The 16,058-nt window shown below is 44.8% G+C and overlaps 1 protein-coding gene across 2 annotated transcripts in view; it reads left to right on the top strand.

Moving 5' to 3' along the window:
* Positions 1–16,058, top strand: part of fhod1 (formin homology 2 domain containing 1) — a 332,893-nt gene that overhangs the window by 159,086 nt on the left and 157,749 nt on the right. For both annotated transcript variants that reach the window (XM_041192317.1, XM_041192318.1), the window contains exon 5: positions 7,579–7,684. In XM_041192317.1, the coding sequence (XP_041048251.1) occupies positions 7,579–7,684 (106 nt within the window). The remainder of the gene's footprint in view (positions 1–7,578; positions 7,685–16,058) is intronic.

The following is a 16,058-nucleotide window of genomic DNA, read 5'->3' on the forward strand; positions in this document are numbered from 1 at the left end:
TATGTCCCACGTGGAAAAACGATGTTTTGAGGAATTCAGGCTTCAATTCCTTGTGGAAGATGAATTTGGAGTGCCATCTAGTGATAATATTCTGTTTGTTCAATACTGGAAACCTGAATATATACATACATCAAATATATGGTTACCACTTTGCATAAGCTTCTTTTGCTGAAATATTTGCTGCAACTGAACTAAATGCAAATTTAAATCCATGATGCTAGTAAAACTTACTTATTAATTCATGTTTTTGATTTGCACCAATTTTTGAACCATTTAAAACATTATACCCATGTAATATTAATGTACTTTAAGGATGTATCATAAATTGTTGCGCTATTGATGTTCAAAAAATGTGTATGAAGTCTTGCTAAGGGTCCTTCTACAGCACCTCTGAAACCTGTAACCCCTGCCATCTAGGAGAACAAGGGCAGCAGGTGCATGGGAACACCACCACCTGCAAGTTCCCCTCAAAGTCACTCACCATCTTGCCCTGGAAATATATCATTGTTCCTTCACTGTTGCTGGGTCAAAATCCTAGAACTCCCTCCCTAACAGCACTGTGGGTGTACCTACACCACACGGACTGCAGCGGTTCAAGAAGGCAGCTCACCATCACCTTCTCGAAAGAAATTAGGGACGTGCAATAAATGTTGGGCCTACCAGTGACATCTACATCCTGTGAACGAGTACGAACAAAACAAATTAGGGTGCAGGGTTTGAGTACATTGTCCACACTGATACTCAGCATGGTACAAAGAGAGTGCTGCATTGTCTGAAGTGCTGTGCTACAGTTGGGACATTAAACTCCTGCCAATCTGCCTGTATATGTGCGCATAAAATATTCTGACACTATTCGAAGAAGAGCAGCAAGTTCTCCCATTCTCCTGTCCAATGTCCCTCCCTCCACCAGTGTCAACAAAGATTGACTATCTGGCCATTTCATCGCACTGCTGCATGTAATATATTGGGGTGTACAAAATGGCTGCTGTGTTTACCTGTGCATCAATTACTGCACTTCAAAGTAATTAATTGGGCAGAATTTTCAGGTCGGCGGACAGGCGTGATTGGTGGACCCGGGACCAGCTGGGAAACGGGCCGCTCCTCGCGATCAGCCAGCAACTGCAATTTCATGCTAGCGAGCAAATTAAGGCCTGCCCAATATAAAATGCGGCACCCCAATGGTCGGGAAGGGGCGGGCAAGGACAGGTGCCTGTCGACTGCTGGGTCCAATGGCGACCCAGCAGCCAGTTTAAAAATGGTGCAGGCAACCCCTTGAAGGCTGCCAGGGAAGGAAGTTTCCTCTGCGTTGTCAATATTCAAGTTATGGAGTCGATTACGACTGGACACGGCAGGTAGGAGGGCAGGTTGGATAGACACCTGAGCCACTGCTTTTCAGATGAGTGCCTCACGGTCTTCCTGAAGGAGGTGGCTGCCAGAAGGGACACCCTTGTCCCCACAGATGGGAGGAGGAGGCCACTGCACCTCACAAAGAGGGCATGGGAGGAGGTTGCAGTGCTGGTTAGCAGCCATGATGTGGTGTGGCGCACATGGGTGTATTGCTGGAAGAAGTTCACTGACATGCTGTGCTCAGGAAGGGTGAGTACCGTGTTGGCATGGATCAGTGTGCAGAAGTATTAAAATGTGGCCGTCCCCCTGTGGACCTCAGGGGTGCTGGAGTCTGAGTAACAACAGTCAACAACGCCGGATCTGGCCAAGGGGGTGAGCCCTGGCTCCTTAGATTGAGTGCCTTGCAGCTCAAGGGCCACAACCAGGATGTGTCCTGCGAGGTGCTCCTCAACTGGGTTTGGCCAGGCTGCAATGATGCTGCAGGTAGAGAGTGGACTAATCAATGCTCCTCTGTCCTTTCAGGAGAAGACGAGCCATAACCAATCAGAGAGGTCACGTACAGGCGGAGGCCCACCCAACCTACTGCTGCTCAGCAGGTTCGAGCAGGATGCCCCGGAGTTTGAGAGCTGGCACACTCCACGTGCAACCAAGCGTAGAGAGGCAGGGGTGCCAGGCAAAGGTAAAAGTACAGTGCACAGAGGTGAGAATTTCGGACTGTGCAACTATTCTAGTGCAGTCTCTTCATTGATGGGAGCCTCAAACCTGGAGTCCCCGTTGATCATTGAAAGATGATGGCACCAGGATGCAGATCTCCATTGTCTCACCAAGGTGCCTGGCATGCACAGTGACAGTGTGCTGACTTTAACTAATGACATGTTCTTCTTCTCCTTTAGCTTCGTCAGCAGACATTTGATCTCTGGACCCTGAACGGCCACCTCTGATGCCAGAGGACCACCGGGCTTCATTTGCACCTGCGACACACCCACTCTCTGAACCAGGCACCAGTGCAGATACCAGCACCTCGGTGGGCATTAGATCAGCCGAAATGTCGGTGCACATTAGTGAGGGCACTCCATACTCACTTGAGGTGCAGGTGGAGGCAAAGGGTGCCCAGGGCACTGGCAGTCGAAGGGCTGCTGGGGACCAGGATGATACTGGGTCAAAGGCAGATGATGAGCCCCTGGAGTTGTCCATTAGGCTGCAGATGCTGGATGTCCAATGGGGTGTGCGGGAGGGTCTGGTGGAGATCCATGAGGGTCTGCATGCCATGGTCTCCTTTGTGGAGAAGTCCATGCGAAGCATGAGCACTATGTTAACCCTCATGGCCAAGCGCACTGCCTCCTCCATTGAGAGAGTGGTGACTCTCATGGAAAGGCAGCTCCAGGGACAGAATTAGGGGTTCCTAGGGATGTGCTCAGACCTGCAATCCCTCACACAGGCAATGACCTCAGGTGGTCAGTGCCAGTGTGGGAGATGGATGAGGCACCCAGTATCCCAGCTAGGTCCCTGTCCATCATTGATGAGCAGGGAACCCCCGAGCGACCTCATGTTGGCACATGTGCTGCTTGTCATCTCTGTGGACTTCTCTCAGGGCGCTCTGGATGATGGCGGCAGCAGGTCTTCCACCCCTCTGCCAGTGACTGTGGCATCTGATGAGACTGTGATGACTGGGGAGATGCCAGCTGTGGCACTGGCTGCTCCCTCCCAGGCGGGGCCAGCACAGGCTTCACTGGCCAGAGGACGACCGCCAAAGCCAACAAGACAGCAGGGTCAGCATGCTGCCTCCAATGCCAGTGCAAATGAGGTGGGTGGGTTGGGGCAGGGGGGGTGCAAGGCACCAAGATGCACCTGGAAACGTAAATTAAAGGCACCATAAGCACATGAGGGATGGTTCATGGGTGATTTTCTGCCCATTTATGTTTGGTTTATATGTCTGCTGGTGTGGACATCAACACCAGTAATGGTGATGTCATTGTGTGTTCAGTGTGACAATAACATTAAATTTGCTTTAGTTCTGATGACCTGAGTATGCATTACCTTTTTTCTTTCTGGTGCAGGGTACGCCAGTAGGTGATGCTGGACGTGAGTGGCTGGTTACTTTATTTCACAGGCATTGAGTGGACTTTGGGTGCAAATGAAAGGGTCATTTCAGATGTCTGGGATGGAGGTGGCAGCCCTGTCAGATCTTTGGCAGCCTAGCTGAAGGAGCATTGGATCAAGGCGTCTCTGCCTCCCTGGAGGTTACCGATGTCTGCCTCCAAGCCCTCCTCACCGTGCTCCTCTTCTGACTCATCATCTGTGACCTGTGCAGCTGTGTCAAGATCCTATTCCTGCATGGGGTCCCCCCTTACCAGTGCCAGATTGTGAAGAGCACAGCATGCGACCACCATCAGTGACACCCACTCTGGGGGGATATTGTAGTGCTCCCCCTGAACGGTCCAGGTATCGGAAGCACATCTTGAGAAGACCCAAGGTCCTACTTACCACTGCCCTTGTGGAGGCATGACTCGTCTTGTAATGCTGCTCTGCCTCTGTTCTTGGGTGACGGAGAGGCGTCATGAGCCACCTCTTCAACAGATAGCCCTTGTCACCCAGCAGCCATCCATCCAGTCAGGCTGGAGCACTGAAGAGCCTCAGCACGTGGGGGTGTCTCAGGATGTAAGCGTCATGAGAGCTGCCAGGGTATCTTGCACAGACTTGCTGAATCTGCATCCTGAGATCACACACTATCCGCATGTTCGTGGAGTGGAATCCCTGTCGACAAAGGCACCCAGCTGACCCGCTGCCGCTTTGATGGTCACGTGTGCAGTCAATTGCACCCTGACGCAGGGGAGCCCATCAATCACTGCAAAACCTCTGGCTCGCTCAGCCTGGCTGGCCTTGGCCGTACGGTAAAGAATAAATGTCAGTACCCACCGAACAGAGCTTGGTGCAACTGTGGACAGCTGATTGGGAACTCAACACAGATCCCCCACTGAGCCCTTGAAAGAGCCAGAGGCATAGATGTTGAGGGCCGCTGTGTCCTTCAGAGCCACTGGCATGGGGTGTCTACCCACACAGTTGGAGGTGATCACAGGTCCAATCATTTGACAAATGGAGGTCACAGTCTCCTTTGGCATTGCACCTGAGACATATTGAGGTAGCTGCATTGCCGCCTGTAAACCCTGGCAGCAGGATAGTGGTGTCTTCTGCGACTCCTTCCGCCATGGACTTCCTGCTGGCCCTTCGCCACTTGTGCCTGCACCTCTCCTCCCACAGGTCCCTCCCCGGAAGCTGCATTGGGACATCTGGCCTCCTCTCCCTTCTGCCCCATTCTTCCTCCTCCAGAGGAGATGCACCCAGCGGAGACCACAGTCCCCATTACCAGGCTGTCTGATACCTAGAAGGGTCCTTACGATCTGAATCCTCCGGGGGCCTTGAGACACCAATAAGTCCTGAAATGAAGCCTGGAACTGCAAAGAATGAAGCTCAGAACTGAGATGAAGCTGCCAAGTACCAACCAGCAGCAAACTATATCCAAAACCCGTCACTGCACACGCTGACAATGCTGCTGACCCTTTTTATCCCACCCTTGGATGAGGTTGGCAAATTGTCAGCTGCCTGTTTGTCTGTTTTGCCCATGTGATGAGTGCAAAATCACACGGGCAGTGTAAAATCCACCTTAATTGCCTTTTTAATGGCTATAACTGGCCTTGTAATTGATGGCGGGTGCAGCTCTGACTCTTGCGTGTGCCCGCCAACCGAAATAATATTGTGTGAGTGCATGATAACGTCAGGGCACTTCCCTAACGTCATCATGTGCTATTTTATGCTCGAGCGGATCGGGTGAGCGCCCACCTGCTCAGCAAAAAATTCTGTCCATTGTCTGTGAAACGGTTTTGAGTCATTTTCGAGAAATTAGGTGAAATCTCATATCAATGAAAATCCCTTTTTTTCTTTTAGTTTACACCTTTCAATTCCTTCTCTCTAAGTAAGCGACAGGTGGCCTTATGACACAGTGGGTAGCGTCCCTACCTCTGAGCCAGAAGCTCTGGGTTTGAGTTCCACCCCAGGACTTGATGGCCATGGAAGGTGCGTTTGTAATGCAGCCAAACAGATTGAGTATCAACCTGAAAATCCTTCCAACACAAGCCAATGGCAGATGGTAAGAGCAGGAGAGATTCCTGGTCAACCATGTGATGGAAAGAAAATTGGAGCCTCTACCATCACTAACCATAGCTCCAGACTACAACATGCAAGTTAGAAGTGCGTGTTGCCACAGCAACTTAGACTCCAAATAAACAGTAACATACCAAGTGAGATGAGCATAATTTCATAAATTGTGTTTAATTGCATGCATGTACAGTCTTAACTGTTGCAAATGACTGTAGATATAATTGTAGCTTTATTTGTAAACCCTGCCCTGCTTCTCTTTCTGTCCCCAGAGTTCTGCTGTTTTATAGTTTCAATGACTTTGATCTATTTTTGAAACCAGGATGCCAGCCCACACAGCTGAAACCTCAGTCCCTTCACTGACTGATGTTTTGATCAATATGGTATCTGAACTGCCGGAGTTTCTATTTCCCGTGGCAATGAAGCCTTGAAGTGAAGCTCTGGTTAGCTGCTACAAATAAACTGTACTGACAACCAACAGCCTATTTTATTCAGTTCCCCTTTCTCCCTACCCCACTAAAATACTTCAATCAACAAGGATAAGACCAGAAATTTGTTAGTACACATGTCAGGAGAGGATTGACAGACTGGGTCTCTCTCGCTTAAAAAGGTTGAGGGTGACCTAATTGAGGTCTTTAATATTAAAAAAGAATTTGATAGAGTGGCTAGGAAGAATGTTTCCCCTTTTGGTCAAGAGCATAATTAGAGGCCATCAATATAAGATAGTCATCAAGAAATCCAACAGGGAATTCAGAAGAAGCCTCTTTAACCAAGAAATAATAAGAAAATGGAACTCATTACCACAGGGACTGGTTGAAGCGAATAGTATTGTTGCATTGAAGGCGAAGCTAAATAAGCAAATAAGGGAGAAGGGAATAGATGGTTACTATGATAGATTGAGATGAGAAAAGATGGGAGGAGGCTCGAATTGAGCATAAACACCAGCATGAACTGGTTGGGCCAAGTGGCCTGTTTCTGTGCCATATATCCTATGTCTCCTCCCTTTTTCTCATTGAGATGCTGACTGTTGCTGAACTACAATTCCAAAGGTGCCAACAGTCCCTGGATACCTTACCCAATGGACTATTTCCCATTAATTAAAACAGAAAATGCAGGAAATACTCAACAGGTCTGGCAGCATCTGTGGAGAGAGAAACAATGTTAACGTTTCAAGTTGAAGACCTTTAACTCGAACCATTCTCCATGTCTGATAGTGAGGTTTGACAGGCTATTCAACTGTACAAGGCCTCACTGTTGGGTTGGATCCTATCATTTTTGTGGATGCTTTCCAACATCCTTTCTCTGAAAGGAGACACTGGATAGCACTTGCTTTTAGTTTTTTTTTCCTTTGCAAAATCAAAGCCTGAAAAAATTCTTACATTTTTTAATATGGAAAATAATCCTGCAAATGATTTTAAAGCTAATTTAATTTTGCAACTGTTGTATGTTATTGCCCGCCAAATCTTGCTTTGATAGATCTCTACCACCAGCACGGATGAATTGCTTTGTCTTTTACTTCATTTCTTTATTTTGCTCTGATCCCCTCTCCCAATCATGCCCGTCCAGTTGGTAACCTTGATCTCAGGCTTCCTGCTGTATAGTTGCACAGTCAGCCCATCTATATTAGCTGCTAGTGTGATTCATCGTGTGAATTTATCTTCCTACATTATTTCTAATAACAGTGACTGGACTTCATTTTGTTACAAAGTGCTGTGGGAGGTCGTGAGAGGTGCTACATATAAACAAGTTCATCCCATCCCACCCCATCCCTTTCCATTCTTTTCAGATTCTGGCCTTTGCTGAGAAATTAAGCAAAGCAAGTTGAACTCCCTTATTAGTGATGAGCCCCTGTCGAGCCACTCTATGAATAATGGGGCTGTAATTGATGCTCTGCATTGTGCTGCCTTATACCCATCTTATGCCAGTTCTTTTTGCGCACTCTTCTGGTTGTGGTGGGACTTTGTGTATAGCTTCTGTAAACAGATCCTAAAAATTGTTGTCCCACCACTGTCAGACTAATTGTGACTGCTACAAATACATCGTTAGTCACTCTTTGCCGATGTGTATCTTCTTTTCTAGGATGACAAAGATCTGGTGCCTGAATTTGTAAATGCCGAAGGATTGACATGTCTAATCAAAGTGGGAGCAGAAGCTGACCAGAACTATCAGAACTACATCCTGAGAGGTTAGTTAGTACTCTGCCTCTACCTCTATACAGCTAAGAGGGCTGCTCATTTACATTATTGCTCCAGGATCATTTTGCTCTAAGATCACATTTTTTAAGAAAATGGATTTCGTAAACACAAATTGCGGTTCAGACAAAATTTTGGTACTCCTTAATATTTGCTATCTATGCCCGTTTAGGAATATGCAGCGCTGTTATTTAACCAGTCCTGTAATTGTATTTGGTATTGTAACCTCAACATTTTGTGATCCCCGTTCAATGTCTCTGGTGGCGATTGCCCCACTGATCTTGACCCTGATGGTGGTCTTTTAAATAGCTCCTCTCTCACTTGTTTTGGTTACAGTGGTGGTTGAAGACTTGAAATTTTGGTATAATGTATATTCATGTTTCAGCTCCAGAACAAGATATATGAGTAGCTATTGTCAGAGACAAATACTAGAGTGCCTGGTCTCCAAATACATTGAGGTGAAAAAAACGAAATCTTGACAATCATGATGTGAGCAAAATAAAACAAAACAAGACATCCAGTGCTGCTCTAAATATCTTCAAAAAATAAATTCGCAAACACCCATCACGTGAAATCCAACAAAGCATAGCCTTCCAATTTAAGCTCAGAGTTACAGCCAGCAAGTAAATCTGAGCATTTGGAGGCAGCTTATTGGTTGTAACAACACTCGGGGAACAGTTGTGTGACTTATGGGGTAAATGTTGCAATTGCATCAAAAGGACCCTTTTAGCAGCCTACCTCTATCCCAAAACTATTCAGTGAGTATAACAGCTCCTAATTTGTTCTCACCAGATTTTGTAGTTGGAGATTATGCTAGCTGGACTTCCGTATTGGTTCCAAAGAGACGAGTTCATTTTGCAGCTTTATAGTTTGCAAGTAGGAGCTAACTTGTTTATTTGCTTTTCTTTGGTTTTCCAATTTTACTCGCATCATGATTGTCAAGATTCAGTTTTTTTCACCTCAATGTATTTGGAGACCAGGTGGCAGAATTATGGATAGAAACTCACTCTAGTATACGTCTCTGACGTTTGCTACTCATATTCACGTATCGGGGTCACAAGCTATGGGCCGCTGTTGTACTTGCTATCCAGCAACATTTATAGTAGGGTTAGATCAATCTGAACTTTGTGTGTTGTTGGATTCTGCAGAAATGAGATGACAATGTTTAGATTGGGAAGAGGCTATGGGCCCAACAAATGTGAGCTTTTCCATCAATAAACCTTGTATCCTGATCACTATCCCCTTTCCACGTGTAATTGATTCTTGTTCTCATGTACAGTGTCCACCACAATGTCAATCCGCCCTTCATCAGTAAACAGTGTTGTCAGCTGGTCTGCACCCTTGGCATTAATCTACTTTTTTATTTTTCAGGACATTTTGACCATTGTGTTTTGCCAACACTTTTTGTTTTAATTTTAAGTCATACACTTGCAGGTTTTCATTGTATTTTTTAAAAATTTGACCATTTGCTTGCCTTTTTCTTTGAGTGGGCTGTTTGCATGTTTTTTTAAAATTTCTTCTAATTGATTGACTGGGGTGACCTTTTAGATGATGGCTTTTGTTCTAGGCTGCAAGTCATTTAACCCTTGAACTTTATCTCTGCCCTTGGAGTTTCCCCTACCTTTTCCCACTCTGTTTAATTCTATTGCTCTGTTGTAATCTGGGTGGGGTAACTTCAATGTTCATCACCTAGAGTGGCTCAGTAGCACTAATACAGATTGAGCTGGCTGAGTCTTAAAGGACATAGCTGCTAGACTGGGTCTGCAGCAGGTGATGAGGGAACCAACAAGAGGGAAAAACATACTTGACCTCAGCCTCACCAACCTGCCTGCCACAGATGCATTTGTCCATGACAATATCAGTAGGAGTGACCACCTTGTTTAGATAAAGTCCCAACTTCACATTGAGGATACTCTCCAACATGTTGTTTGGCACTATCACCGTGCTAAATAGGATAGATTTAGAACAGATCTAGCAGCTCAAAACTGGGCATCGATGAGGTGCTGTGGGCCATCAGCAGCAGATTTGCATATAACCACAATCTGTAGCCTCATGGTCTGGCATATCCACCACTCTACCATTACCATTTAGCTGGATGATCAACCCTGGTTCAATGAAGAGTGCAGGAGGGCATGCCAGGAGCAGCACCAGGCATACCTAAAAATGAGGTGTCAACCCGGTGAAGCTACAACACAGGACTATCTGCATGCCAAACAGCGGAAGCAGCAAGTGATAGAGCTAAGCGATCCCACAACCAAAGGATCAGATCTAAGCTCTGCAGTCCTGCCGCATTCAGTTGTGAATGGTGTAAACAACTAACTGGAGGAGGTGGCACCACAAATATCTCTATCCTCGATGATGCGGGAGGCCAGCACATAAGTGAAAAAGACAGGGCTGCAGCTTTTGCAGCCACCTTCAGCCAGAAATGCCATATGGATGATCCAACTCGACCTCCTCCTGAGGTCCCCAGCATCACGGATACCAGTTTTTAGCCAGTTCGATTCACTCCACGTGACATCAAGAAATGACTGAAGGTACTGGATACTGCAAAAGCTATTGGCCCTGACAATATTCCAGCAATAGTACTGAAGACTTGTGCTCCAGAACTAGCCGCGCCCCTAGCCAAGCTGTTCCAGTATAGATACAACACTGGCACCCACCCAGCAATGTGGAAAATTGTCCAGGTGTGTCCTGGGAAAAGCAGGACAAATCCAAACCACCCATCAGCCTACTCTCGATCATCAGCAAATTGATGCAAGGTATCGTTGACAGTGCTATCAAGCGGCACTTACTCCGCAATAACCTGCTCATTGACACTGTGTTTGGGTTCTGCCAGGTCACTCGTCTCTTGACCTCATTACAGCCTTGGTCCAAAATTGGAAAAAAATGCTGAGCTGAATAGGTGAGGTGGGAGTGACTGCCCTTGAGGTCAAGGCAGCATGTGACTGAGTGTGGCACCAAGGAGCCCTGGCAAAACTGGAGTCAACAGGAATCGTGGGGAAAACTCTCCACTGGTTGGCATCATTCATAGCACAAAGGAAGATGGTTGTGGTTGTTGGAGGTCAATCATCTCAGTTCCAGGACATCATTGCAGGAGTTCCTCAGGGTAGTGTCTTAGGCACAAACATCTTCAGTTGATCCTTAATAACCTACCCTCCATCATAAGATCAAAAGTGGGTATGTTCGCTGATGATTGCACAATGTTCAGCACCATTCGTGACGCCTCAGATGCTGAAGCAGTCCATGTCTAAATACAGCAAGACCTGGACAATATCCAGGCTTGGGCTGACAGGCAGCAAGTAGCATTCATGCTACACAAGTGCCAAGCAATGACCATCTCCAACTAGAGAGAATCTAACCATCACCCCTTGACATTCAATGGCATTACCATCACTGAATCCCCCAGCATCAACATCCTTGGTGTTACCATTGACCAGAAATTGAACTGGACCAGCCATATAAGTACTATGGCTACAAGAGCAGATCAGAGGTTAGGAATCCTGCGGCGAGTAACTCACCTGCTGATTCCCCAAAACCTGTCCACCATCTACAAGGCCCAGGTCAGGAGTGTGATGGAATGCTCTCCAATTGCCTGGATGAGTGCAGCTCCAACAACACTCGAAGCTCAACACCATTCAGGACAAAGCAGCCCATTTGATTGGCACCCCATCTACAAACATTCACCACTGACGAACAGTGACAGCAGAGTGTACCATCTACAAGATGCACTGCAGGAACTCACCAAGGCTACTTCGCTAGCATCTTTCAAACCTGTGACCTCTATCACCTAGAAGGACAAGGGCAGCAGACACAAGGGAACACCATCATCTGGAACTTCCCCTCCAAGCCACTCACCATTCTGACTAGGAAATATATCACCATTTCTTCACTGTCACTGGGTCACAATCCTGGAACTCCCTCCCTGACAGCACTGTGGGTGGACCTACACCACAGGGATTGCAGCGGTTCAAGAAGGTGGCTCAACATCACCTTCTGAAGGGCCATTAGGGATGGACAAAAAATGCTGGCCTAGCCAGTGATGCCCATGCCCCTTGAGCAATTTTTAAAAAAGTAATCCATCAAACTTTACAAACTGCCTGTCAATTGATCTTTATTAAATCAACAGCCCAGCTATCAATCCTTAGGTTTGAAGAAGGGTTCTGCAAAAACTTTAACTAGTCTTTTTCCACAGAAGCTGACTGACCTGATCCATATTATCTGCATTTTCTAATATTTTTCCAGATTTCCTGCATTGCGGTTTTACCTTTGTATCAAAAATTCCCTGGCTTCTTCCCATCTCACTTTTTGAAGAGGTGTGTTATAGTTACCACTCTCCAGCCTTCTTGCACAATTTTCTTTCTCTGTTGTTTCTTCCCTAGTTATCCCCCACCCCAGGTTTCTCTGATGGAAACCATAGGCTCCTGTATTTTTTTGACTGTTCCAGCTTTGAATAACTTCATGTGACAGTTCTACAGCTCTCTCTGGTGTTCTGACAGTTTATTACCTCTGTATTAGAATCTGCAATTCAATCAGCCCCTGCTACAAGCTCACCATCTTAATGACCTTCCCCACCTTAGTTACTAATGGGCCAATACAAAGCTTTTATATTACTTTTTGTGCTGACCTTCTATCATCTTACTTTTTCCAAACTCTTTTTTTTTGTCGTTTTGCTACATGTAATTGTCCTGGCTCAGGGTCTCAGTAAACCCTATTTTTTTTACAACAACAGCAGACACATGGGAACAGCAGACACATGGCATTTTGCTTTTAACCCTAATTTTTTGTTTAGTTTTGCATTTGATCCAATCTCTGTGTTCACCCAGGACGATCCAGCCTTTTCTACCAACCTTTTTTCCTTAGGTATTTCCAGCTCCAGGTTAAATATTTCCCACTGCTAATCTACAATTCCATAGTTAGTTTTTCCTTGTTACAATTTATTTCCTCTGATTCACATATCTATTTTTATTTTTTCACATTGAATTTAATGATGCAATTTTTCATTTTTCATGAACCATATCTTTGGATCACTTACTCACTCCACCTTATTACCCAGAACAGGGGATACGTAGCGATTCCCTCTGTGAAAGGGTCATTAGTCTGTAGAATTCTCTTCCCCAGAAAATAGTGGAAACTGGGTCACTGAATATTTTCAAGGCCGAATTAGACAAAGTTTTGATATACAAGGGAATCGAGGGTTACAGGGGGACAGATAGGAATGGCAGAGTTGAGACCACAACCAGATCAGTCATGATCTTACCTAGCAGTGGAGCAGGCTAAAAGCAGGCCTACTCCTGCCCCCTGAGTCCCATGTCCTATGTTCCTATGTATTGAGTGATAAATCAACCTTACGGAACAGACTGGAAACAAACAAAATGTTTTCACCATTTACAATTTTACAATTTAAGTCTACTTTTGTATAACTGAAATCCCCTATCACGTTTACTAATATCTCACTAATACACCTGGAAACTTTGTCCACTGTTTCCTTTCTAATGTTCAGCCGTCTTTAACAATCTCACGTAATATCGTGGTACCGTCATTACAGTGTAAAAAGAAGCTGTTTTCTCCATCTCACCTCTGCTGGCTTTTTGCAAAAGTAGACATACTTAGTTTCACATGGCTGCTTTTTGACTGTAATCCTGTCAGTTCCTCATGCTCAAGTACTTGTCCAACTTTCTTCTAAATTATTTATGGGACAAGATTTCACTGTTTGGCTTGTGACCCTGATGTCTAGTTTAAATGGTGGTCACAAGCCTCATTGTGTGGGAAAAGGTCACCTGGCAGTGGTTTTCCTCGAATTGGCCAATTAGGGGCCAGATGACGGACAGAGAGGGGCAGGCTCTTGAAGCTGGACAGCCAATAGATCTAGTGCCAGTGATTTTAAATCCGTGATTTCTAGTTATTGACCCAGTCGCCAGAACGAATAATTTTTCTCCATCTGTTCTTTCAAAACGTCTCATCATCTTGAAAATTGCTATTAGCTTAGACTTCTCTGTTCCAAAGGAAACAGTCCTATTTTTTCTTCATAGTCGAAGTCCCTCAGCCCAGGTAAAATCTTGGTAAATCTCTTCTGTATGCTTTCTAAGGCTTTTACATCTTTCCTGGAGTGTGATGCCTAGAATTATCCACAATACTCCAACTGAGGCCTAACCAGTGATTTATAAATTTCCAATCTAATCTCTTTGCTTTAATATTCTGTTGCTCTATTTACAAACCAACCTTTTAACTACCTTATCAACTCACTGTGTCACCTTTACAACTTATGTATATGGACACCAAGGTGTGTCAGCTCATACACTTTTCACAATCATGCCATTTTTTGTATACTTCCTTTCCAAAGTTCATTGCTTCACTTTTCCACATTGAACTCCACCTTCCTTGCTTCTGCTTATTTTGCCACCTTGTCTATTATTCTTAAACCTTTATCTGTCCTCACCACTAACTACTATTTGCATCATCTGCAAACTTTATAATGCTGCTTCCTACACTCGAGCCTAGTCATTTACAAACATTTCAAAGAATAATTGTCTCAAAACTGACTCTTGGTGCTACATAGGAGCAGGAATTGGCCATTCAGGCCCTCGAACCTGCTGTGCTATTCAATTACATCATGGTTGATCATATACCTCAATGCCACTTTCCTGCGCTATTCCCATATCCCTTGATGCCATTAGTATCCAGAAATATATCGATTTCTGTCTTGAACATGTTCAATGTTTGAACTTCCACAGCCCTCTGGGGTAGAGAATTCCAAAGATTCACCACCCTCTGAGTGAAGAAATTCCTCCTCACCTCAAAAAAAAATGGCCTGCCCTTATTCTGAATCTGTGCCCCCTGGTTCTAGACTCACCAGTCAGGTGAAACATTCTATCTACATCTACCTTGTTGTGCCCTGTAAGAATTTTGTAAGTTTCACAGAGGTCATCTCGCATTCTTCGAAACTCTAAAGAATACAGGCCCAGTTTCCTTAACCTCTTATAAGACAATCCCGCCATCCTGGGGTTTAGTCTGGTGAACCTTCATTGCACTCACTCCATGGCATTTATATCCTTCCTCAGATAAGGAGACCAAAATATTCACAATACCCCAGATACAGTCTCACCAATGACCTATATAATTGCAGCAAGACATTTTTCCTCCTGTACTCAAATCCCCTTATGATGAAGGCCAGCACAGCATTTGCCTTCCTAGTTTCTTGTTTCAGCTGCATGCTAGCTTTTAGTGACTCATGAACAAGAAAACCTAGGTCCCTTTGGATATAAACACTTCCCAACCTCTCACCATTTAAAAAAAATACTCGGCATTTCTGTTTTATTGACCAAAGTGGATAACTTCTCATTTATTCACATTATATTCCATCCGCCACATTCTTGCCCATTCACTAAGCCTGTCCAAGCTCCCTTGAAGTCTCTTTGCATCCTCCTCACAACTTACATTCCCACCTAGTTTTGTGTCATCAGCAAATTTGGAAATATTACAATTGGTCCCCACATTGAAATCATTTATATAGATTGTGAACAGCTGTGGCTCAAGCTCTGATTCTTGCGGTACTCCACTAATAACAGCCTGCCACACTGAGAATGACCACTTTATTCCTACTCCTTGCTTTCTGTCTGTTAACCAATTCTCAATCCATACCTGTATATTGCCCCCAATCCCATATGCTCTAATTTTGTTTACTAATATCCTGTGTGGGACCTTATCAAAAGCCTTCTGAAAATCCAAATGCACCATAGCCGCTGGCTCCCTTTTACCTATGCTACAGGTAACATCCTCCTCTGTGAAGAGGAAAAACTAAGTAATTGTTTAGTTTCTCCTCCATTTCCCTATTCTCCTGACTCCACTTGTCCTTTCCAAATACCTAATGAAGCTTTTACAGTCCGCCTTTGTTTCCTGCTAGTTTGCATTCAATTCTCTTTTCCCTTTCTTTATTAGTTTCCTGGTCCTCCTTTGCTGGGCTCTAAATTACACCCAATCTTTGGTTTACCACTTTTTCTGACAACCTTATCAGCCACTTCCTTTGATCTAATGTAATCTTTAACTTCTTTTGTTAACCATGGTTGATTTGCCTTTCCTGTTGGGTTTTAGTGTGTTAGAGGAATGTATATTTGTTGTAGACCGTGCGATACTTTAAAAAATACTAGCCATTGCCTGTTTACCGTCAATTCTTTCAGTGTATTTTCCCAATCCACCATAACCAACTTGCCCTCATACCTTCATAGTTTCCTTTGCTCTAATTTAAGATCCTAGTTTCAGAATGTACTATATCACTTTCAACCTTAATGTAAAATTCTGTCATATTACGGCCACTATTTCCTAAAAGCTCCTTTACAGCAAGGTTATTAATTAGCCCTTTCTCATTACATA

This window comes from Carcharodon carcharias, chromosome 7 (genome assembly GCF_017639515.1).
Source record: "Carcharodon carcharias isolate sCarCar2 chromosome 7, sCarCar2.pri, whole genome shotgun sequence".
In the NCBI taxonomy this organism is placed as follows: Eukaryota; Metazoa; Chordata; class Chondrichthyes; order Lamniformes; family Lamnidae; genus Carcharodon; species Carcharodon carcharias.